Source organism: Xenopus laevis, chromosome 3S, assembly GCF_017654675.1.
Source record: "Xenopus laevis strain J_2021 chromosome 3S, Xenopus_laevis_v10.1, whole genome shotgun sequence".
In the NCBI taxonomy this organism is placed as follows: Eukaryota; Metazoa; Chordata; class Amphibia; order Anura; family Pipidae; genus Xenopus; species Xenopus laevis.
Window position 1 is genome coordinate 126,030,855 of NC_054376.1, and position 26,021 is coordinate 126,056,875.

The 26,021-nt window shown below is 41.9% G+C and overlaps 1 protein-coding gene across 2 annotated transcripts; it reads right to left on the minus strand.

Annotated features, from left to right (window-relative positions):
• Positions 1–1,643: 1,643 nt before the first annotated feature.
• khsrp.S (KH-type splicing regulatory protein S homeolog) lies at positions 1,644–24,671 on the minus strand. 2 transcript variants are annotated; one of them, XM_018239494.2, is made up of 20 exons: positions 24,439–24,671; positions 19,897–19,990; positions 19,580–19,642; positions 16,781–16,817; positions 16,635–16,687; positions 16,482–16,553; positions 14,799–14,856; positions 14,544–14,715; positions 13,221–13,319; positions 11,454–11,570; positions 9,939–10,041; positions 8,623–8,723; positions 7,769–7,910; positions 7,521–7,681; positions 6,582–6,691; positions 6,358–6,455; positions 5,355–5,555; positions 4,163–4,234; positions 3,143–3,327; positions 1,644–2,282 (listed from the first exon to the last, which is right to left on the minus strand). In XM_018239494.2, the coding sequence occupies exons 1-20, from the start codon at positions 24,511–24,513 to the stop codon at positions 2,274–2,276; spliced, it is 2,022 nt and encodes a 673-aa protein (XP_018094983.1). In that variant the 5' UTR covers positions 24,514–24,671; the 3' UTR covers positions 1,644–2,273.
• Positions 24,672–26,021: the final 1,350 nt, after the last annotated feature.

The window sequence follows — 26,021 nt, forward strand, 5'->3', positions numbered from 1 at the left end:
ATATAGGGAACTCTGAGTATCACTCATGTATTATAAGGGATAATGTACCCCCTACTGTAAATGATAAGGATATTAGAAGTCACTGAGGGGTTGTTCTGTGACCATATAAAGGCACAAGGCTGCAGGCTGAGTTATACAGGGAACTCTGAGTATCACTCATGTATTATAAGGGATAATGTACCCCCTACTGTAAATGATAAGGATATTAGAAGTCACTGAGGGGTTGTTCTGTGACCATATAAAGGCACAAGGCTGCAGGCTGAGTTATACAGGGAACTCTGAGCATCACTCATGTATTATAAGGGATAATGTACCCCCTACTGCAAATGATAAGGATATTAGAAGTCACTGAGGGGTTGTTCTGTGACCATATAAAGGCACAAGGCTGCAGGCTGAGTTATACAGGGAACTCTGAGCATCACTCATGTATTATAAGGGATAATGTACCCCCTACTGTAAATGATAAGGATATTAGAAGTCACTGAGGGGTTGTTCTGTGACCATATAAAGGCACAAGGCTGAAGGCTGAGTTATACAGGGAACTCTGAGTATCACTCATGTATTATAAGGGATAATGTACCCCCTACTGTAAATGATAAGGATATTAGAAGTCACTGAGGGGTTGTTCTGTGACCATATAAAGACACAAGGCTGAAGGCTGAGTTATACAGGGAAATCTGAGCATCATGTATATGCTCCTCTGTCACATTAATATCCTTATATTTCACAGCAGGGGGTAGATCATTATTTATCTAAGAGGATTTCTATAAGACCATTGTGTATACTTTCCCTGTGATTGGCATGTTAGTCTGACCATACCAAGGCAAATCTGCACATTTGTTACCAAGAAGGACTTATTCATCCAGCTGGTGCTGCTATTCTCATGCCATTCATATCTATCAGCTCATGGCTGAGCCTCTACTTCATGATTATAGTGTCTGCTGTTGGCTGGCGGAGGTCACATGACATGCTGTGTGCAGCCACATACAAAGGGATTCCATGATATTCGGTAACGATGGCCAACTGGTATGTCCCAATTTTATTGTATCTCCATTTGCAACCGCCTGGTCTGTGCCCACCACAATAGCTGGAGACAATAAAAACAGATGTGAGAAAGGTTTCTAATTCTTTTCCTAAGCAGAAGAACATCAGAGCAGCCTCTTTCTTTCTCCTGACAACTTCCTTGACTACTTGGTGGTCAGACTGGTGGGAAACTGACCAGCAGGTGGCGCTGTTGTAACAAAATGCATTCATATTAACAGCACATATATCCCTTAATATCTTGGAATCAATAGAAAATAAATAATGAATGTAAATTACAAAAGTGTTTAGAACAGCCCCCTCATCAATTTTACATTCACTTATTTTAAAGGTTTACTTATCCTTTAAAGCCACAAACATGTCGTTGACACGAGAATTAATGCTTAAAAGCGCAGGTTTTAGCTGCTAAAGTTACAGCCAATCTCTTTAGTGAAGAAAACAATGGGTTGCCCTAGAGTCCTCTGAAACACACATTGCAAAATAGTCATCACAAGAAACTTTTATTAAACAGCTATTTCACTCACTAAAGAAAAAAAAAAAAAAAAAAGAATAGGGATTTCAAGAAAAAAAACGAGAGAGAGAAAGTAACGTGGAAGCTGGGAGAGTTTTCTCATTGGTTTATTGTGAAGTTAAAAACAGGCAATAAAAAGTAAAAACTCAGCGTACAGTTTCCATGTCTCTGAATAGACAAAAAAAAAAAACACATCACAACCCCCCCCCAGCTGTGAGACGGACCAGCTGACTCCCATCACCCCCCACAATCCACTGGGGCGGGAGCTGCAGCCTTCACGGATCCCCAGGCACAGGGGAGGGAGCAGCAGGCAGCACGGGGGGTGATACCAGGGAATGTTGAACTAAAAGCACAGGGACATAGGGAATTAACCTTTACTTAAAACAAAACAAATTATATATTACATTTATTACTCACAGGGCGGTTCCAGTGAATAAAACCGTGTGTCTTTGCTGGGGAAAGAAAATTGGAGGGTTCTGGGGGTTGCGCTCAGATTAGTCCTAATTTCTACACCTGCTTTGCACACAACAAGCCTCCGGGGGCTCGTCTTTTACTTTTGGAAGATGGCCTCCTGGGTAAAGTGGAGGAGAGGGCGGGTCCTAAAAAAAAAAAAAAAATAAAACGACTAGACGACTCTTCATACGACTTCTCCCCACTGTGAGACGGGCAGCAGCAGCGGGACTCTCTTCAGACGGGCAACGGGCCAGGGGGCAAGTGACATTCATTGGGCCTGCGAGAAAAAAAATGACAATCATGAGCTCAAACGTTCCGCACTGTCGGTTCTCACTACAGGAAGCAGTCAATCTGTTATTCCATTCACTAAAATGCCTTGTGGGAGGAGTTCAAGCAATTACGTTTACATAAATACTTAAAGGGATTCTGTCATGATTTTTATGTAGTTTTTATTTCTAAATTACACTAAATAATTCATTCTACAATATAAAATGTCATTCCTGAACCAGCAAGTGTATTTAGTTTTAATATTGGTGTGTAGGTGCATCTCAGGTCATTTTGCCTGGTCATGTGATTTCAGAAAGAGCCAGCACTTTAGGATGGAACTGCTTTCTGGCAGGCTCTTGTTTCTCCTTCTCAATGTAACTGAATGTGTCTCAGTGGGACCTGGATTTTACTATTGAGTGTTGTTCTTAGATCTACCAGGCAGCTGTTATCTTGTGTTAGGGAGCTGCTATCTGGTTACCTTCCCATTGCTCTGTGGTTAGGCTGCTGGGGGGGAGGGGTGATATCACTCCAACTTGCAGTACAGCAGTAAAGAGTGACTGAAGTTTATCAGAGCAAACTGACATGACTGGGGGTAGCGGAGAAATTGACAATGTGTCAGATTTTGAAATGAAATTTAAAAAAAATCTGGATTTCAGTGCAGAATTCTGCTGGAGCAGCTCTATTAACTGGCGTGTTTTGAAAAGAAAACATTTTTTCCCATGACCGTATCCCTTTAACACACAAAGGGGAAGAGCAGAGAGCCTACTGAACACTGACATTTTTTTAATTTCCATACCATAGTATCAGAAAAGTCTGAAGTGTGAAAAAGGAGTTGGCATGATCCGGCTATGGCACAAACAAGCTACGTACCTGTGGCCCCGGCTGTGCCGATGGGGGTTGTGTGGGGGGAGCTCCTGGAGCCTGTCCGTAATATGCTGCTTGCTGTCGGTAATATTCTGCCCATGCTGCACTATAATCTGGCTGTGCTGCAGGTGGAGCCGCCGTTGCTGCTGCTGCCGCCACTGCTGCTGCTGGTGCTCCTGGAGTTGCTGCTGCTGAAAAAAACAACAAATGTAAAATCCTGCTGCTGAAGTATTCAGTAATCATTAAAGGGACAGCGAAACCTAAAAATGAAAGCGACTTTCCTACTAAACTTTAATCTCAGCTAGGGATGCACCAAATCCAGGATTCAGCCGAATCCTTGTGCATGGCCGAACCGAATCTGCATATGTAAATTAGGCGTGGGACGTTAAATCACGTGACTGTCACAGCTCCCATTAGTGGTGCCGTCGGGTGGATTCTGATTTGAATTTACTGAAGGAGAAAATGCTGCACTCATCTCCCCGTGTGCCACCAACTGTCAACTAAATGGTTATTAAACTCAGTGACCCCAATAAACAAGCATATTTATAGATGTCGGAATGAATTATGGATACTAAAAGCAGGACAGGAAGACAATTTGACCAATAGCGAGTACAGCATTTTCTCCAGTAAATTCAAATCAGAATCCACCTGACGGCACCACTAATGGGAGCGTGGCCCCAGACATGTGCATTAGGGCATTTTCTGGCCAACAAAACAGCCATATTAGCAACGTCAGACGGGCCCCATTTAAATAAATCCGTTGGGAGGCAGCACGGGTTGTTTTTGGCACTTCTACATCGGGACTATTTGATTTGACGACTCCTGATGCCTTTGACAAAGCTCACACGACACCTGAGGAAGGGATTGGATAACACACCTCCCCTAAATGTTGTGATTGGTGTGAATTGGTGTTAAACCATGAACACATGAAATACACATTTGTTATTTGCAAGTGGACATTTTTCTATTTGTTCAAAGCCCACACAACACCCCGCCCCCCCCCCCCTGATACATCTCTGAGCTCACCTTGCTTCTTGTAGTATTCCTCCCAAGCTTTTGTGTAGTCTGGCTGCCCCGCAGGCTGTGGAGTTTGCTGACCTATTCGGAAAGAGGATAAAATATCAGTGTCACAGCTGCTGACCCTTTTAAAATTCTCATTAAAAAAAAACAACTGAAGGAGAACTAAAGCCTAACTAAATAACTAGGTAGAGATGTTGTACATGATGTTTTGTGCTTCTGTACCAGCCCAAGGCAACCACAGCCCTTTAGCAGTAAAAATCTGTGTCTCCAAAGATGCCCCAGTAGCTCCCCATCTTCTTTTCTGCTGATTCACTGCACATGCTCTGTGCTGCTGTCACTTACTGAGCTTAGGGAGCCACTCACAATATACAGTACACATAGAATAGAAATGTCACAATATAAGGCTGATTAGTAATTAATACACATAATTACTACATGGCAGCACAGAAACCAGTGCAATTAGCATCAGAATTGAATAATCAGCAAACCTGTAGCATCAGCTTATATTACAGCCAGGGAAGCTCATTTTCTGCTGGATAATTAGTGACGAGCCCTAAGCTTAGCTTCTCAACAGCCAATCAGAGCCCACTGAGCATGTGAGTGTCACAGACACTTTCCAAGATGGTGACCCCCTGTGACAAGTTTGAAGTCCTGGATCATTGCTGCTATTAACAAGCTAAAACTTTAGCCTCGTGCAATAAGTTCACTATATAAAATATGCCATTTTTAGCCATATTCATTGTTAGGGTTTAGTTCTCCTTTAAGATTGAAGGCTCGGTAAAGCAATAACCACAAACTGAAAAGGTAATATTCATTCTATAGCTGTGGAAATCCATAAATGCCACCGGTGTCTCCCCAGTTACTAGAGATGCACCGAATCCAGGATTCAGTTCAGGATTCGGCCTTTTTTTTAGCAGGATTCAGCTCAACCAAACCCGAATCTGCATATGCAAATTAGGGGTGGGGAGGGAAAAAACGCAACTTTTTGTCACAAAACAAGGAAATCAATATTTTCCCCTTTCCATTTGCATATGCAAATTTGGATTTGGTATTCAGTTGAATCTTTCGTGAAGGATTCGTGTGGTTCGGCCGAATCCAAAATAGTGGATCCGGTGCATCCCAACTGGTTACCGACTAAAAGCAGGATTTCTTTTACAGAATTCTATCTGCTATGTACATGTGAGCGCTAGAAACTCACCCATTTTCTTGTAATATTCCTCCCAGGCCTTTGTGTAATCAGGCTGGTTGGCAGATGGGGGCTGTTGTGGGGGTTCTCCTTGAGGTGGAGGTGCAGGAACAGCGGGGGGCTGCCCTGGGACGGGAGCAGAAGGTTGTTGGTAATAGTGAGAGTAGTAAGCAGCCCATGCAGCACTGGGATCTGTGGGAGCAGGAGGTTTTGCTGGAAAGGGGAGAGCAGAAAGAACAATGAAAACTTAAAGGGATTCTGCCATGATTTTTAGGATGTAGTTTTTATTTCTAAATTAAACTTTACACTGCAAATAATTCCCTCTACAATATAAAATGTAATTCCTGAACCAGCAAGTGTATTTAGTTGTAATATTGGTGTGTAGGTGCATCTCAGGTCATTTTGCCTGGTCATGTGATTTCAGAAAGAGCCAGCACTTTAGGATGGAACTGCTTTCTGGCAGGCTGTTGTTTCTCCTACTCAATGTAACTGAATGTGTCTCAGTGGGACCTGGATTTTACTATTGAGTGTTGTTCTTAGATCTACCAGGCAGCTGATATCTTGTGTTAGGGAGCTGCTATCTGGTTACCTTCCCATTGTTCTGTTATGGTGGCCATAGAGATCCACTCGTTTGCGAAATACGCCCACATTGCAGCGGGCGTTAATGGGCTGAGCCAATTGTGGGCCCAACTGTCGGATCATAATGCATCCGAAATGGGTGGGAAGAAGGGGGTTATATTCCAACTGGCAGTACAGCAGTAAAGAGTGACTGAAGTTTATCAGAGCACAAGTCACAAGACTGAGGGCAGCTGGGAAACTGACAATATGTCTAGCCCCATGTCAGATTTCAAAATTAAATATCAAAAAATCGGTTTGCTCTTTTGAGAAGCTGGAGCAACACTATTAACTGATGTATTTTGAAAAAAAAACATTTTTTCCCCATGACAGTATCCCTTTAAGTTGAAAAGTACTCTAAAAATAGATTCCGTAGCATACAATCAGGGATGACACTTACTGGGGTCGTGAGCTGCAGGAGGCTGGCCCCACTGGGGATATGTGCTTCCCCAGCCTTGAGGAGGGTACTGATGAGCTGCTGGAGGAGGGGGTCCTTGGCTGAAAGGTAAGGGCATTAAAGTATTTTAGCAACATGTAGAAGAACTACAACTTGCAGCATGAGCCTTTTCCTACATATCGGTTTGTATGCCTAAGGCATAAAGGTAGTCCATATCTTCTACTTACTGTGGAGGGCCTCCTGGAGGTCCAGGCTGGTAGGGACCTGGGTTATAAGGTCCCATGGGACCGGCTGGGCCTGGGCCAGGTGGACCGGGTCCAATTGGACAAAGAGGGCCCTGTAAAGAAACAAAGTTCCCATTATGTATAGTACAAGTGCACAAATACTGTAGAACAACTGCAAAGATCTGCACTAAATATTCTGTGCCAAAGCCATTTACACTGTGCCCTCCTCACATTAAAGGGGGTTTCACCTGCCAACACATTCAGTCTGCAGATACTTCACCAGAAACACTTTTCTCAATTAAGTTTTGGCTCGATTTCTAAAATTAAAGTTGGTTTTAAACTCAGTGTGGCCGTTTAGCAGCCCAGGTTATAGATCCTCAACAACTTGCTACATTAGTCGATAACATTTCTTGGCAGCATCAGTGGGTTGTTGGCAACTATTGTTTCAATTTTAACAGCCAAAAAAAAAAATCAGTTTAGAACAGTTAAAACCCCAAAATGGCAGGGACCAGTGAGCCGAGCAAGAGGTTGAAATGGCAAAGTTTTAAAAGGATAAGTAATCCTTTAAAATAAGTGAATGTAAAATGGATATGGGGCTATTTTAAGCACTTTTGTAATTTACATTCATTATTTATTTTCTTTTTATTCCAAGATATTAAAGAACAAGTAAACGTTTAATATAAGTGAACGTAATTGATGAGGGGGTATTCTAAGCACGTTTGTCATTTATATTCATTATTTATTTTCTTTTAATTCCAAGATATTAAGGGATACATGTGCTGTTAATATGAATGAATTTTGTTACAACAGCACCACCTGCTGGTCAGTTTCCCACCAGTCTGACCAGCAAGTAGTCAAGGAAGTTGTCAGGAGAAAGAAAGAGGCTGCTCTGATGTTCTTCTGCTTAGGAAAACAATTAGAACCTTTCTAACATCTCATTACCTCAATCTTCTCCTCAATCAGCTGCTTGGCATGGTCGATCTGTTGGGGGTTGCCTCTAATAATAAACATCTTGAAGTTGGGGTCCCCATTTGGTGGCGGCTGCCTGGAGATCTCAACAAATGCTCCAGTCTGCTGATTAATTGCCTTCACATTTTCCCCACCTGTTAGATATTCATAGCAGTTAACCAGAGAAACCGTTTACGGATTTATCAGTTCTTTAAAAAAGCCGAAAAGGGGGCGGGGCTTACCTCTTCCAATCACCAGTCCACACTTGTGAGTGGGTATAGAGAATGTCATTTCACCACCAGGAGGACCCCAAGGACCCTGCCCCCGACCCCTTCCTCTGCCACCTGGAGGCATTCCTGGACCTGGAGGACCAGGGGGACCAGTCTGAAAAGAAAAATACAACAGTTTAAGAACCACACGGTCCACATAGGGTCTTTATAGTACCAAAAAAAATTTAAAAAATTCTCTATATTCATGCTGTTGTAAAAGTATATTTATCATTAAAATGCATATCAATAACCCCACATGGAGCCCAACGCATTTCATGCTTACCCAGCTCTTAAAGGGGTGGTTCACCTTTAAATTTACTTTTACTATTTTATAGAATGGCCCATTCTAAGCAACTGTTGAATTGGTCTACTTTATTTTTTATAGTTTATTATTTGCCTTTTTCTTTGGATTTTTCTCGGCTTTCAAACGGCGGTCACTGTCCCCCATCTAAAAACAAATACTCTGTAAAGCTACACATTACTCATCTTTCTATTCAGCCTATTCATGTTCCAGTCTGTTATTCAAATCAGTGCATGGTTGCTATGCTAATTTGGACCCTAGCAACCGACTGCCGAAACTGCAGAGCTGCTGAATAAAAAGCTAACGAACTCACAAACCACAAATAAAAAACCAAAACCAAATTGTCTCAGAATATCCCTCTCTACATCATACTAAAAGTTTATTTGAAGGTAATAACCCCTTTAAATTTTGTATTTTATACTCGATATAGATTCTGTAGCCAATAGACTTTCTATAACCAAACAGGGTGTTACCTAGAAGAGCCAGTCATTACTGGATCAACGACATGAAATCCTGTTGCACTTACCCGTAAGCTCTGAAGGAGATCGCTAATAATACTCGCTGCGTGCTCACACCTGTCTGGGGGGCCCATGATGTGAGCAATTTTGTCAGGACCGGTTCCGTCGTCTGCAAGTAGAGAAAGTGATCATTTAATAGCCTGCATAAACAATGATATAGCCAGCACATGAGATGGGCAACAATCTTAAGGTGGCCATACACGGGCCGATAAAAGCTGCTGACAGATAGTATATGGGCCAATAAGCTGGCGGCCAGATCTCGATCGGACTAAAAATCCCTAGGGCCCACGATCGGATCAGCCTATGAGAGAGATCCGCTCGTTTGTTGACATCACCAAACGAGTGGATCTCTCGGGGTATGGCCACCTTTAGTCAAAATACAGTAGAAGGTCTTTCCTGAGGATCTACTGCTGGCAATGGTATTCAGACTCAGTCAAGGGCAACAACCTGCCCAGATGAATTTTTCTAAACAATATTTAGTTGAGTAAAGACAGATCATTATAAGGGGAGTTTGGAAGAGAATACAAGTTAGCTTAGGAAGGAGTGTCATCCTTAGTGATGATCGAACCTGTCCCGTTTCGATGAACATTTTGCGTAACTGCAAAAAAATGCGCACTGACAAAATTTTGCAAAATGCATTGAAGTCAATTGGCGTCTTTATACACATCAATTTTTACGTGCGTGACAATTTCTCTCGCTCCAAAGTCAATGGTTCTTTCTTACGGAGACTTTTTTAGTCCTAAAGCATTAAAGTCAATGGGTGTATTTTCTTATGGCGACTTTTTCTGCACAAGCGTTAAAGTCAATAGGCGTTCTTTCTTACGGAGACTTTTTAGTCCTAATGCATTAAAGTCAAAGGGTATTTTTTCTAGTCCACTATTTTGGATTCGGCCAAACCCCCGGAATCCTTCGCAAAAGATTCGACCAAATACCGAACCAAATATATATATATTCAGGGATGTTCAGTTTCCACAGCAGTCTAAATAGGTTAACTGGTCTAGTACTGGGAACAGTATGGCAAGCAAACCAGAGGGGGGCAAGTGGTGTCACCTGTTAAAATATCGGAGGCACTTCCCACAAAGCTGTGCGCTCACACACACCATAAATTGTCATTTGCACAAAGAAACACTTGCAAATTGTTTGTGCGCAGAGCCAAGAAGAAATTATAGGGAACCTTGCTGAGCGGTATTTCCTGAATAACAAGTCAATGTGGTAGTCAGGACCAGAAGACTTAGTGGGGAAAGCCTTTGGTTTCCCCAAATATATAATGTGTCATCAGCTGTATGTGCCCCCTCCAAGCTTCCATATACCCGATCCTTTTTACCTTGTTTGAACTGTATCCTGACACCGGCATCATTCTGGATCTTCTTAATCATGTCCCCACTGCGTCCTATAACGACCCCAACTGAGTGTCGGGGGACAGGCACCTGCAAGCACAGCAAAGATGATATTTAAAGGATAAGCAAACCTTTAAAATAAGCGAATGTAAGTGAATTTTAAGCACTTTTGTAATTTACTTTCATTATTTAATTTGCTTTGATTCCAAGATATTAAAGGGCACCAATCATGACCAAAATCATTTACTAAGTAAATACACTATGTGAAAGTTCAAGAAATCCGATTTTTAAAACAGTTAGAATTGTTTGTATAATGTAAATGATCAGCTCACTATTCCTTCTGCAAGATCTCCCCTATCTCCACTGCAGTTCTAGCTGAGGCAGGCATCTTGGATTTCACTGGCTCCTCCTACCTATATCTTCCCAGCCAACTGTAGCTCTGAAATCTCGCACATGCTCAGTTCAAATTCCTTGTTTGCTTATCAACCCTTCTAAGCTATTTTCAAATCAGCCAAACCTGTGCTTTAGCTGCTGTACAGTAGTGCTGCCATCTGCTGGAAGTTAGCAGGTGGCAGCACTTCTAGTGGATACTTCTAGGGAGTAGTTTACTAAAACAGCATTCTGGGTAGAATACTCAAAGCAGTGTTACAATCTGAGCATGCTCCTGAAATTTGCACATTAGAGTCTCTGTTAGAGTCTCAATATGGCCTCCCTCAGTGAAAGAACCCATTTGACAAAGTAAGGGATATTTTTTAAAACCTGCAGTTTTTTCAAAAAACTATATATGTAGTTTGATTAAACGTGTTTAGCTTGTACTGGTCAGATTGTTAATATGTGTTTGATTTTGGCTGTGATAGGTGCCCTTTAAGAGATACATGTACTGTTAATATGAATGGATTTTGTTACAACAGCACCACCTGCTGGTCAGTTTCCCACCAGTCTGACCACCAAGTAGTCAAGGAAGTTGTCAGGAGAAAGAAAGAGGCTGCTCTGATGTTCTTCTGCTTAGGAAAGATGTGAGAAAGGTTTATAATTGTTCCTAAGCAGAAGAACATCAGAGCAGCCTCTTTCTTCCTCCTGACAACTTCCTTGACTACTTGCTGGTCAGACTGGTGGGAAAATGACCAGCAGGTGGCGCTGTTGTAACAAAATTCATTCATATTAACAGTACATGTATCCCTTAATATCTTGGAATCAAAAGAAAATAAATAATGAATGTAAAAGACAAAAGTGCTTAGAATAGCACCCCATCAATTTTACTTCCACTTATTGTAAATGTTTACTTATCCTTTAAGAACGAAATTGATTTTTTTTTATAGGCAATATCTGTTTAACCAGGTCTTATGCCATATGAGAAAGGTTTTCATTCAACAGATCTTGTAAAACGGTTATCTTCCTATTCAAGCCATAAAACCTTTTATTATTCAGGTAGTTGCATGCCTTTAATTTTCTAGCGATCAAACCTGAATGCATTACATCGAGCAAGGAAGTCTTCTACTTACATCAATACCACCTCCTCCTCCTCCTCCTCCTCCACCACCTCGTGTCCCATACTCATTTCTGTCAAAGTTCGGCTGGTCTCTCTCCTTTAGAAGATCCATCACCATTTCACAGGCTTGCTGTTGCAACAGAAAAAGAATGACTGTTACCATAGGTCAATCACTGTGTCTAGAGCAAGATGGAGCATTGAGGAAAAACAGCTTTTAAACAGATGCCTTTCCACACAACCCAACACACAGGAGAGCACTTCTGCCTCTGCAGAGACAACTAACAGTCTCTGCTTTTAAAAAGGCAAGCCATTTAGAAGTCTTTTTGTAGGGGTGGTTAAAAGTTAGTTATTTCTACTTATTACTCATCTCTCCATTCAGGAGCTCTCCTATTGATAGTACGGTCTCTTATTCATTCAATACATGGTTGCTAGCAATCAATGCTGAAACTGCAAACTAAAGAGCTGCTGAATAAAAAGCTAAACAACTGAACACCCAAAAAACCAACAACCATTTGCAAATTGTCTCAGATTATCACGGTCTACATCAGTGATTCCCAACCAGAGTCTTGTGCGCAATATGTTGCTCTCCAACCCCTCAAAGCAGGTGCTTATTATTGAATTTCAGGCTTAAAGGAAAGTTTTGGTTGCATTTAAACCAGATGTACTGCCAAACAGTCTCCTGTAGGCTGCCAGTCCACCTAAGGTCTACCAAATATTTAACCAAAGCACTTGCGCACCACCCAGAAACTTTACATGCTTAAAAGTTAAAGGAGAACCAAACCATAAAAATGAATGTGCCTAAAAATGGCATATTTTATATAGTGAACTTATTGCACGAGCCTAAAGTTTCAGCTTGTCAATAGCAGCAATGATCCAGGACTTCAAACTTGTCACAGGGGGTCACCATCTTGGAAAGTGTGTGACGCTCACATGCTCAGTGGGCTCTGATTGGCTGTTGAGAAGCTAAGCTTAGGGCTCGTCACTAATTATCCAGCAGAAAATGAGCTTCCCTGGCTGTAATATAAGCTGATGCTACAGGTTTGCTGATTAAATTCTGATGCTAATTGCACTGGTTTCTGTGCTGCCATGTAGTAATTATGTGTATTAATTACTAATCAGCCTTATATTGTGACATTTCTATTCTATGTGTACTGTATATTGTGAGTGGCTCCCTAAGCTCAGTAAGTGACAGCAGCACAGAGCATGTGCAGTGAATCAGCAGAAAAGAAGATGGGGAGCTACTGGGGCATCTTTGGAGAGTCAGGGCACACGCTCAGATTCAGGGAGATTAGTCAACCAGCGACAAATCTCTTCTTCAGGCGACTAATCTCCCCGAACTGCCTCCCGCCGAGTAGAATGTAAATCGCCGGCGGTATGGCACTTGCAGCAATTCATTTTCGGTGACTAATCTGCCCAAATCAGAGTGTGCCCTGACCCTTAGCAGTAAAGATCTGCGTCTCCAAAGATGCCCCAGTAGCCTGCACCGAAGAGGAGATTTGTCGCCGTGCAACTAATCTCCTTTAATCTGAGTGTGTGCCCTTACCATAAAGGGCTGTGGTTGCCTTGGGCTGGTACAGAAGCACAAATCATGTACAACATTTCTACCTACTTTAGTTAGGCTTTAGATCTCCTTTAATAGAGAAATAGAAATGAATGGAGAGTTGTGGAATTTCACTCTAGAGCATTGTGGCGACCTCAAAATTCACACTTTAGTTGCGCTTCAGCCCTTTAATTTAAAGTCCAACAACCCCTTTAAAAGATCCAATGAAAACTTAATTACCTGCACTTTAAAAGGTTCCCCCACTATACGAAGAGGCTTATCCATGTTGGTATTTTGTGAGCCATCCTGTATCAGGATCATTTTGACTCCGGCTCGTTCCTGTAAAAAAAGGGCAAAGAATGAAGCCCATTATACTGAAAAAGGATTCTGTCACGATTTTTAGATGTAATTTTTATTTATAAATTACTGTTTAAACTGCATATAATATGATACAATATAAAATTGCAATCCTGAACCAACAAAAGTCTAGCCCCATATCAGATTTCAAAATTAAACGAAAAAAAAAAACTTTTGAGAAACTGATTTCAATGCAGAATTCTGCTGAAGCAGCAATAATTAACTGATGCGTTTTGAAAAAAACAAAAAAACATTTTTCTCCCATGACAGTATCCCTTTAATTTAGGAAGCTCCATCATACTTTGCAGCACTGTACATTGCACTGTGGATAATACTAACACCGTGACAACAGAAACAAAACATGAGGACAGAGGGACCCATCAGAGATCTATAATGCAGGACACTTTATGTGCACTATTTCCTGCATACACTAGACTTGCCATACTATTGCTCATTGGCCAGTTATATTTCATCCAGACACACCAGTGACGAACTGGGCAGTGCACCCCACAAAGTGAAGTCCGAACTCACCCAGCAGCAAAAGGAAGGTCATTTAAGAGGGCTTTAGGTTCTCGTGGTAGGATTTTTATAATTATAAGCCAATTAATTTTTGAGGCAGCAAAAACCAGGGGCTTAAAAAATACCAAATGTTAAAGGACAAGTAAACCTTTAAAATAAGTGAATATAAAATTGAGCACTTTTGTATTTGACATTAATTTATTTTCTATTCCAAGATATTAAGGAATACATGTGCTGTTAATATGAATTTTTGTTCCAACAGCTCCACCTGCTGGTCAGTTTCCCACCAGTCTGACCAGCAAGTAGTCAAGGAAGTTGTCAGGAGAAAGAAAGAGGCTGCTATGATGTTCTTCTGCTTAGGAAAATAATTAGAATCATCTCACATCTTTCCTAAGCAGAAGAACATCAGCCTCTTTCTTTCTCCTGACAACTTCCTTGACTACTTGGTGGTCAGATTGGTGGGAAACTGACATGCAGGTGGCGCTGTTGTAACAAAATTCATTCACATTAACAGCACATGTATCCCTTAATATCTTGAAATAAAAACAAAATAAAAAATGTCAAAAGTGCTTAGAATAGCCCCCTCGTCAATTTTACATTCACTTACTTTAAAGTTTTACTTATCCTTTAAGTCCTACTACATAAAATAGTATAAATTGTGATCAGTGCAATATCCTTTCAACTCACCTGTAACTGTTTTATGGTCTCTCCTCCTTTCCCAATGATCAGTCCAGCTTTTCCAGCAGGGATCATGATTTCCTGCAAGGAACCATTTTGCCCATTGGAGCTGTCGTGGAATTGGCTGGGGGGACCACCTCGACCTCTCAAAACAATGTCATCGAGCAACATCTTGGCTTTCCTAGTCAAAAAAAGAGCACTAGTGAGAAAAGACAACTACTTGCGCACATTTGTGTCGGCCTAGAGAAATAAAAGTCTACTCACTGCACAGCATCGGGGTTACCAGTCAGAGAAACGATCCTCTCGGGCATCCCACCACTGTCTGAAAGTCAAAGGCAAGAATATTTCATGGTTGTGCTCCTTTCCAATCAAAGCGCAGATAAATACATATTACATATCCTTTCAAGCCACATATTAAAGGGACAGTGACACGTCTCAGGTTTCAGCAATTGAATTCTTCATCAAAACAGGCCTATATGTGCTTTAGAACATTTCCCTCAATGTGACATCTTTGTATGTAAATTGGACATAGGTCACTTCTCCTTTAAGAGAGTGCTGGACTCAGACACGTTCCTATGGTCCATTGGGGCTTGTCGATGAGAGCTGCAAGGCCGGAGGTTAAATGCTTCATTGACAGGAAGAATCTGGCAGCAGTTAAATTGTGGTATCGGCTTATACTACAGGGTCAGGGGTTTACAGCCTCCTTCTCACAGTGCTGATGCTGCCTTTCATGTTCAGGTATGTGACTGTACATTTAAATCCTCTGCTCCTCCACCACCACACTGCAAAACTCCTCTTCTGCACCGCTCATTTATGTTAATGGCGTTTTTAACTTATTCTGCCTTACTTGATTATGTGTGGCCCTTGCCTGCCTTCCCTGCACAAACAGAATGATCTGTGCCAGATTAATCTTTTAACTCCCAGAGCTGGAGTAGATCTTTAGTGCAGGAAAAGTCAAAGCAGACAGGAAAGGGACACGCATACATAACCTAGTAAGAGGGAAGGAGTTAAAAGCACTAGCTGAAAAAAACACAAACAACAGTGCAGGGAAGGAGATTTTCAGAAAGGAGGCAGCTTTTATTTTTTGCATGAGCGGGTGTGAGATGAGAGGCTGAAAGCAGTAGTACTCGCCCCCTACAGGAAGTAGTGAGATGAGACTGAAAGCAGTAGTACTTGCCCCCTACAGGAAGTAGTGAGATGAGACTGAAAGCAGTAGTACTCGCCCCCAACAGGAAGTAGTGAGATGAGAGACTGAAAGCAGTAGTACTCGCCCCCTACAGGAAGTAGTGAGATGAGACTGAAAGCAGTAGTACTCGCCCCCTACAGGAAGTAGTGAGATGAGAGGCTGAAAGCAGTAGTACTCGCTCCTACAGGAAGTAGTGAAATGAGAGGCTGAAAGCAGTTGTAATCGGCACCTACAGAAAGTAGTTACATTAGAGAGGCTAAAAGCAGTAGTACTCGCTCCTACAGGAAGTAGTGAGATAAAAGGCTGAAAGCAGTAGTACTTGCCCCCTACAGGAAGTAGTTACATAAGAGGATAAAAGCAGAAATACTCCCCTCCTACAGGAAGTAGTTACATAAGAGAGGCTGAAAGCAGTAGTACTTGCCCCTACCGGAAGTAGTGAGATGAGAGGCTGAAAGCAGTTATTCTCGCCCCCTACAGGAAGTAGTTACATAAGAGAGGCTGAAAGCAGAAATACTCCCCTCCTACAGGAAGTAGTGAGATGAGAGACTGAAAGCAGTAATACTCACCCCCCTACAGAAAGTAGTATCTGCATACGAGGAAGAGGGGTGTTTTTTTACAATATATTTTACTAATTTGTGGGTTTACATGAATAATTTTGCGATTCATAGTTATTATTGCCATCAAAGTAGAGGAGATCTAAAAACAAAACTAGAGGTGTCACTATCTCTAACTGTGCAGTGTGTTACAGCACAACTTCTCACCTGGGGATATCTGTACTTTGCACCCGGACTCCTGCTGAATCTTATTGATCTGTTCTCCTCCACGACCAATAACTGCAAAGAGAGGAAACGTCTACTAAACTGCCACCTAATCAGCGGACATTGTGAGAAATATGTATTAAGGGAATAACTTACTGAGTCCCACCATTCCGTCTGGAACTCGATACTCCTCTGTCATGGAAGACGACCTGGGAATGGCACATCAGTGGGATTAAAACAAGTTGACATGAGAATGAAGGGAGAAGAGATAACAGGGTATATTTTTTGGCTTTAATGCTTACCTTGGAGGATGAACTGGAGCAAGCTGAGGGGGCATTGCTACAGGAAGAAGAAATAAATAAGTCACTTGGATTTTTTTCCTGTGCTTCAAGGATATAATTTGTTTTCTAGCCTCATTCAAAAGGATTTGGCTTCAAGTTAGGTAACATGTATCTATGCACATAGGAGGTGGCTCCTTCTCAAAAACATTGAATATATTAAAAGATAAGTAAAACCTAAAATAAGTGAATGTAAAATTGATGATGGTGCTATTCTAAGCACTTTTGCAATTTACATTCATTATTTATTTTGTTTTTATTCCAATATAGTTATATAAGGGGTGGTTAACCTTCAAATTAACTTTTAGTATATTATAGAATGGACAATTATAAGCAACTTTTCAATTAGTCTTTACTTTTAATTGTTTTTTTTAGTTGTTTGCCTTCTTCTTCTGACTTTTTACTGCTTTCAAATGGGGGGTCCCATCTAAAAACAAATGCTGTAAGGCTACTAATTCATGGTTATTGCTACTTTTTATTACTGCTCTTTCTATTAGGTCCCTCTTCTGTTCATATTCCAAAGTATGGTTTCCAGGGTAATTTGGACCCTACCAACCAGATTGCTGACATGTAGAGCTGCTGAATAAAAAGCTAAATAACTAAAGCTACAAATAATAAAAATGAAAACCAATTGCAAATTGTCTCGGAATATCCCTCTTCATCATACTAAAAGTTGATTTAAAGGTGAACAACCCCTTTAAGGGATATATGTACTGTTAATATGAATGAACTTTGTTACAACAGCGCCACCTGCTGGTCAGTTTCCCACCAGTCTGACCAGCAAGTAGTCAAGGAAGTTGTCAGGAGAAAGAAAGAGGCTGCTCGGATGTCCTTCTGCTTAGGAAAACAATTAGAAACCTTTTCTCGGCAAATGAGCGGATCTCTCCCCAATATGCCCACATTGAAGGTGGTGATATCTGGCTGATCCGAGCGTGGGCCATAGGGCCCAACGATCGGATCATAATGGATCCGGTACGGGTGGTCGGATGGCGGGACCACATACACGCATAGATGTGATGGGATTTTTTAACCTGCCCGATAGAGATCGGCCCAACTTTCAGCCGGATATAGATCGTGGAAGTCTGTTGGATGGCCCCACACACTGGCAATTAAGCTTCCGAATGGGTCTATCGGCAGCTTTTATTGGCCTGTGTATGGGGGCCTTTAAAAGACTAAAATTAGGCTATAAAAGTTACACAATTATGTTTTAGGGTTTGTGTACCAGCCCAAAGCCAGCACAGCCCTTTAGCAGGGAAGATCTGTGTCTCTTTAGATGTCCCATATGCTCCACATATTTTATTCCTGATTTCCGGCACATGCTTTGGGCTGCGGTCACTTTCTTGAGCCTTGCAAAATAAATGAGTAAACATGGCCACAGGGCCACCATTGTAAGAAAATATATTCGGTGCGTATATGGTGGGAGACGAGTTGACCGATATCAGCAGAAGACTTGGGTATAGGTCGGCACATCGATCAGGCTGGCCGGAAAATCGGGCGCCTTTGAAGGCACCTAAACATCGGCCATTGTTAGTGCTGAATCATCAGATACAGGTGGAATTCTATTGTTTCTATATTATATCTGACCATTCTGCTCTACACTACAAACGATCTTTCCTGGAAATATGGTAATTGTAACATCTATGGCCACCTTAATTCGGAATTAACAGATATTTGCAATTCATGGCAGCTCCCATATTTGCACATTGAGCATCAGAACCGAATAATCTAATCTCACCCCTGTAAAACCAACTTCTGCGACAGACCAAGTGCAATCCGGACACATTTCTAACAGCCACACGTTGAGCTTCTGAATAGCAGCAGAAAATTACAGGCAGCATGGTGATCCAACTTTAGTGTCTAAGTGGGTTCAATTTGCCGGTTGCAATAACCCAGAGCAACCAATCAATTTACTGGTCACCCAGTCAAGAGCATGTTTTATTTAGTTTTTAAGTATGGGGGTATCTGCATAAAAACCAAATTCTTAAAACACTTGAGAGAAAAAGGTTAAACTTGGACATAATACAACACAATACTATGCCACAATTTCGTTTTTTTTAGTTAAAGGGTTGGTTTGCCTTTAAGTTAACTTTTAGTATGTTATAGAATGGCTAAATCTAAGCATCTTTTCAATTGGTCTTTATTTTTTCTACAGATTTTGAGTTGCCTTGTGACTCTTTCCAGTTTTTAAAAGGGGGTCACTGAAACCATCTAAAAACAAATGGCTAGAAATGTATTGTTATTGTTACTTTTTATTAATCTTCCTATTCTGTCCTCTCCTATTCCAGTCTCTTATTCAAATCAATGCATGGTTGCCTGGTCATGTGCTTTCAGAAAGAGCCAGCACTTTAGGATGGAACTGCTTTCTGGCAGGCTGTTTCTCCTACTCAATGTAACTGAATGTGTCTCAGTGGGACCTGGATTTTACTATTGAGTGCTGTTCTTATATCTACCAGGCAGCTGTTATCTTGTGTTAGGGAGCTGTTATCTGGTTACCTTCCCATTGTTCTGTTAGGCTGCTGGGGGGGAAAGGAGGGGGTGATATCACTCAACTTGCAGTACAGCAGTAAAGAGTAACTGAAGTTTATCAGAGCACAAGACACATGACTTTGGGCAGCTGGGAAACTGACAATATGTCTAGCCCCAGGTCAGATTTAAAAAAAAAACAAAACTGTTTGCCCTTTTGAAAAACGGATTTCAGTGCAGAATTCTGCTGGAGCGCCACTATTAAGTATTTTAAATTAAATTAGAAAGTAGGCTACTTACATTCAGGTTGGGTTGCCAGTTTCTTACACTCTGGCTGGTCTGGAGAAGGAAAACCAAACATATCTGGAATAAACAAGTAATTATTTATAGCATGATGCCGAAGACAAGACACCTTCATTTACTGATGTTAAACTTGCAACAGTGCAGCGAGGCACATTAACCAGATACTGTATCTCATTGTTCTAAATGTGGGTAATGCGAATAGCGAAGGCCACTGCGTGGTGAGCCATTTAGAAACCAGAATGAGGGAATCACGTGACCACGCAATGTAATACGTGACCGAGGAATTGCAAATTAGATCACAGGCACTGCTTTACCTCCATCCTCTAACTGCCTTTTCTGCCCCCCGAAGTTGAACTCTGGGGTGTTGTTAACGCCACCGGTGACATCGCCTCCGATCTTTGCGGCAATCTGTAGGAGGAAGCGAGAGAGAAATCAAATGGCTATTTATCAGATCTTGGTTAAAGGAGAAGAAAAGGTAAGCAAGTCTTATCAGGAAGGTCCACCCAAATTTACCAGTAAACCCTCAAAGTAATGCTGCTCTGAGTCCTGTCAAAAGAAACAGCACATTTCTTTCCTTCTATTGTGTACTCATGGGCTTCTGTATCAGACTTCCTGTTTTCAGCTTATACCTCCAGGGCTAGGGCTTGAGCATGCTCAGTTTGCTCTTCTCCCCCCCTCCCTGCTGTAATCTGAGCCCAGAGCTATGGGTCAGCAGAGAGAGACAGACAGGAAGTGATGTCACAACAAGCAAGTATGGCAGCTGCTTTCCTAAACAAACAGAGACAAGGTCTGGAGTGATTTACTCAGGTATGGAAAAGCATTCTAAAGAATAAAAACGGAGTTCTAGCTTGAACTGGTGTGGCTAATCAATTGGCAATAAACTGCCTTGGTAGCTTTCCTTCTCCTTTAAACCCCCAGGGCTTGGCCATGGTCAATTTGTTGCTCACTCCCCCTCCCTGCTGTAATCTGAGCCCAGAGTTATGAGTGAGCAGGGAGAGACTCAGGCAGGAAGTTATGTCACACCACACTAATATGGCAGCTGCTATCCTAAAAAAACAGCTTCTAGAGCGGTTTACTCGGGTATGGTAAAGCATTCTACAGAATATAGTGTTATAGCTGGCATTATTGTGGCTAATCTATTGGCAATAAACTGCTTTGGTGGCTTTTATAGGGGTGGTTCACGTTTAAATTAACTTTTAGTATGGGCAATTCGAAGCAACTTTTCAATTGGCTGTTTCTCGTTTTTAAATTACTTGCCTTCTTCTGACTGTCTCCAGCTTCCAAATGGGGGGTCACTGACCCCATCTGAACACAAGTGCTCGGTAAGGCTACAAATGCATTGTTATTGTGACTTTCTAATAGTCATTGTTCTATTCCGACCCTCCCCTAATTATATTCCAGTCCCCTATTAAAATCAGTGCATGGTTGCTTGGGTAATTTGGACCATAACCACACGAGAGCCCATTTTAAATATATTTAAAGGGCATGTAAAGGCAAAATAAAATCCCATTTTTACTTTCTTAAATGAAAAAGAAACCTTTCTCCAAAATACTTTAAAAAATGTGTGCCTTTTTATAAGAAACCTGACTGTATGCAGTGAAATTCCCCCTTCATTTACTGCTGTGGATAGGAATTGTCAGACGGTCCCTAACTGCTCTGCAGGGAAACAATCATACTTATGAACAGCAGGGGGAGCCCCCGCCTTACTTCCCAGCCATGCAGAACTCAAGCAGCTTTGTTTGTTTCCCTGTAGAGCAGTCGGCGACTGTGTAGAGATTTGTATTGGATTTTATTTTTGCCTTTACATCCCCTTTACTGTTTCCAACTCCAGCTGCAGGGACAAAGATCATGGAGCCAGATTTAAACAGATAAACTGGGATTCTATTTGGAGGATTATTTTGCTGCAGCCACTGGTTCTGGAGAGTTGGAGAAAGTTTGTACACAGGACCCAGTGCAGTCTGTATATTCTGATTATCAATCAGTCTTGCTGTATCGGCTTCTGGCAGATATTATTTGACTTGTGCTGCTTTGATAATTTATGAGCTCAGACCACACTGAGCATGTGCACAGTCTTAGTCTTGCAAAGATGTATAATAAAGTTACAAGTTACAACTTTAAAAGCATAAATCATTTGTTTGATTAGGCTTGTGGGGCAGTAAGTTCATGTTTAGTATACAAAATACAGCATTTCTAGCCTTATTCTATTTTTACTTTATGAGCCTCACAAGGAAACTTCGGACGACTTCGGAAAACAAAACGCTCAGGGTATCATCCCACCGGTGATTTAAATCCTAGCCGGCGGGAGTTAGTTTGGGGAGATTAGATGGCGGGTGACTTATCTCCCCGAATCGGAGCATGTCTCTGCCCTTAGGCAACATAATCCCCAAGGATCACAGGCCATTGAGGGGCGGGTTAGACCACGTCTGTTTACAATGAAAGTCAAGTTGCCTCGGGTGATTAGGCTTTTAGGGAAGCTGCCATTTAGATAATAGAATGTAAAAGATGTAACTAGCCCATGCAGGTGGCCTCCAGGCTATGTTCTGTAACTCATTAGCATTTCTATTGCCTCACAGTTGCTAAGAAGACTGAGCACAACTACCACAAAGCAGACTGATGGCCAATGTTATTTAAAAAAGTTGTTCAGCTTCCAAACATTTTTTTTTTAGTTCCATTGTTTTCATATTGTTCCCCAGAAATAAAGACTTTTTTCAATCACTTTCCATTTTTTCAAAATCTAAGTTTAAAGTTGAATGTCCCTGCCTCTGGTGTTTCAATCTGGCAGATCAGTAATTCTGGTGCAGATTCTGAACAGTTAGAATTTTGATACATTTAGTAGATACATTTAGTAGATACATTTAGTAGATACATTTAGTAGATACATTTAGTAGATACATTTAGTAGATACATTTCTCAGCAGTATCAGTGGCATATTAGCAACTATTGTATCAAGTCTAACAGCTGCCTGTAATGAAACTCAGGGATTCTGCTCAGCAGGGACAAAGAAATTTACCAACTAAATGTATCAATTTAGAACAGTTTACAGGGTCGTTGACCCCCACCCTGCCAGAGCTTAGTGAAAGAATTAGAATTCTCTCACATCTTTCCTAAGCAGAAGAACATCAGCCTCTTTCTTTCTCCTGACAACTTCCTTGACTACTTGCTGGTCAGACTGGTGGGAAACTGTCCAGCAGGTGGCGCTGTTGTAACAAAATTCATTCATATTAACAGCACATGTATCCCTTAATATCTTGGAATAAAAACAAAATAAATAATTGTGTGTAAATTACAAAACTGCTTAGAATAGCACCATCATCAATTTTACATTCCCTGGTTTTAAAGGTTTACTTGTCCTTTAAAAGAAAACTTTTAGAGGTGTGCTATTGAGTTGCTATCTGGGGTACAGTGAAAGTCGGGGGTTGAAGCAGCACAAAGCATGTGCTCCAGGGATCTACAGGTCAACTCAGTTAAAGAGAGCTAAACTTTTGCACAACCCCCCACAAAGGACGGTTTCAGCTCCCAAGCTAGAGAACATACAGGAAAGGGTTCACTAGTTTTCACTTACTCACCACCCCTATTATTCTCACCTGCCCTGGAAGAGTTCAGGGGCTGCACAAGATCATTGTAGGTCACTAGTAGTGAAAGTGCCATAAGGATGAACTCACAAGCCCAACTCCCCCACCTCAGGCCCTGGCACCCAAACCCCATGCACTGTACAAAGCAATGGACCCCCTGTATTGTATAAAGTCATTGCCCCCTATAGCAAACACTGCACTGTTCCATACCTTCACCCAAGCTCCTCCCACACAGTACACAGTCCTCTAGCCACACCCCCTGTAATGGACACACCCATAGCTCCAATACCATGAGCCCCTAGCCCTGCCTTCAATATATAAACCTTGACCCCTAGATAATTCCCATATACAATCCTTGGACCCCTAGCCCAATCCCATTCAGTATACAAGACTCTGACCCCTAGCCCAATCCCATTCAGTATACAAGCAATGGGTCGCAAGTCAACACCCTGCTATATACAAGTCATGGACCAACTAGCCAAGCCCCTTACAAGCCTTGACCCCTAGACATTGCAAGCCACCTGCAGGATACAAGCCACGGGCCCCTAATCAAGGCAAATGCAGGATACAAGCCACGGGCCACTAATCAAGGCCACATGTAGTATACAAGCCACTGGCCCCTAATCAAGGCCACCTGCAGGATACAAGCCACGGGCCACTAAAAAAGGCAAATGCAGGATACAAGCCACGGGCCACATGTAGTATACAAGCCACGGGCCACTAATCAAGCCAAAAGACACAAGCCACTAATTATGCCACATGCAAGATACAAGCCACGGGTCACTAAATAAATCACGTGCAATACACAAGCCACGGGCCCAAGCCACTAATTATGCCACATGCAGGATACAAGCCACGGGTCACTAAATAAATCACGTGCAATACACAAGCCACGGGCCCTAGCTCCCTCCTCTATAGACAATAAGTGGCCCGTATAAAAAGCCCCCTGTGTAGAGAAAGCCATGGGCCCTGACTAAACTCCGCGCTCTCCCAAGGCCCGAGCCAAACACACACTCATATACATCTTCCCGCTCTCCAGTCTGTAGGAAACTACAATTCCCAGCAGCCACCGCTCTCCCGAGGCTCCACACACCGCTGGTTGATGAACAGATAAAGGGTCCCGGCTTAAATACGCGGTTTTACCAATTCCCGGCGCCAAACACGAGCACCCAGGGAACGCAGGGAAGCGCCGCACATCCGGCCCGAACGCCTCACGTTTACACGGGATCCCGCTCTCTATTCCAGCCGCCCACACTCTTAATATTCCCACTGCAGCGCCCTTACCTGGCGGGCCCTCTGTACAGCATCGGCAAATGCGTCTTTACGGTTACCGCTCTGGGCTCCGGGATAGTCTGACATGGTGGCAGTGGCTTCTCCGCGGTCTGAAGGCGCGAACAAGGCCGCGACGCGCAAAGAACCCTGGGAAAAGAAGGGGGGGAATGAAGACCGCTGAGCAACAAACGTAACAACCAACCACAGCGCTTTGGTGCTTTGGAGCCAGCCAACCGCAGAGCTGGGGCGGTGCTTGGGCAAAACTGACTGACACCCACCAGAGGCCTATAACAAGAGGAAGCGCTGCGTCGTAGGGAACAAAGACAAGTGGGTGGGAAGGCGCAGATTGAGATACGCAGTAGCCATACAGCGCAGAACACGGTGTTAATTGACGTGCATTAGAACCAACCATTTGCGTGTAAATGCTAAAAGGCGGAGCTATTATTTGTTTTATTCACTGGATTGGCTACAAAGAAGAGACTGGCACCGCAGGCCTCTAAACACATTTTAGGCCTTTGGATTGGCGAGGTACCGGAACACAGCGGTGTTTGTAGTCGCTTTATAAACTGGGCCTTTTTACCTGTGTTCCCAATCCCAGCGATTACTTTACTCTCTTCAATGACTGACCGATTCCTCAATTGTGTCCATCGGCAGCATCTCATTGTGTCACATAATCAGTGAGAGAAGAGCAGCAAATAAACTATAAACATAATATGAAATATTCATCTTCCCCTGGGTCCTACTGCCAACACGTGGTCTGGCCTCCCAATGACTAATGTGCTGCTTCTACCTCCTTCTTTCACTTATATTTCTCTTTATTCCTATTAATAACATTGGGATCACTCACCTTCCTATATATTTATCTTTATTCCCTATAAATAACATTGGGATCACTGACCTTCCTATATATTTATCTTTATTCCCTATTAATAACATTGGGATCACTGACCTTCCTATATATTTATCTTTATTCCCTATTAATAACATCTGGATCACTGACCTTCCTATATATTTATCTTTATTCCCTATAAATAACATTGGGATCACTGACCTTCCTATATATTTATCTTTATTCCCTATTAATAACATTGGGATCACTGACCTTCCTATATATTTATCTTTATTCCTATTAATAACATTGGGATCACTGACCTTCCTATATATTTATCTTTATTCCCTATTAATAACATTGGGATCACTGACCTTCCTATATATTTATCTTTATTCCCTATTAATAACATTGGGATCACTGACCTTCCTATATATTTATCTTTATTCCCTATTAATAACATTGGGATCATATCACTGACCTTCCTATATATTTATCTTTATTCCCTATTAATAACATTGGGATCACTGGCCTTCCTATATATTTATCTTTATTCCCTATTAATAACATTGGGATCACTGACCTTCCTATATATTTATCTTTATTCCCTATTAATAACATTGGGATCACTGACCTTCCTATATATTTATCTTTATTATTCCCTATTAATAACATTGGGATCACTGGCCTTCCTATATATTTATCTTTATTCCCTATTAATAACATTGGGATCACTGATCTTCCTTATATTTATCTTATTCCCTAT

Coding starts and splice junctions, on each gene's coding strand:
- khsrp.S (XM_018239494.2), bottom strand. CDS start 24,513: ATGTCAGACTATCCCGGAGCCCAGAGCGGTAACCGTAAAGACGCATTT. Junction 16,688..16,780: donor GCTCCAGTTCATCCTCCAAG/GTAAGCATTAAA, acceptor TGCCATTCCCAG/GTCGTCTTCCATGACAGAGG. Junction 14,716..14,798: donor GGTAACCCCGATGCTGTGCA/GTGAGTAGACTT, acceptor TTTTTTGACTAG/GAAAGCCAAGATGTTGCTCG.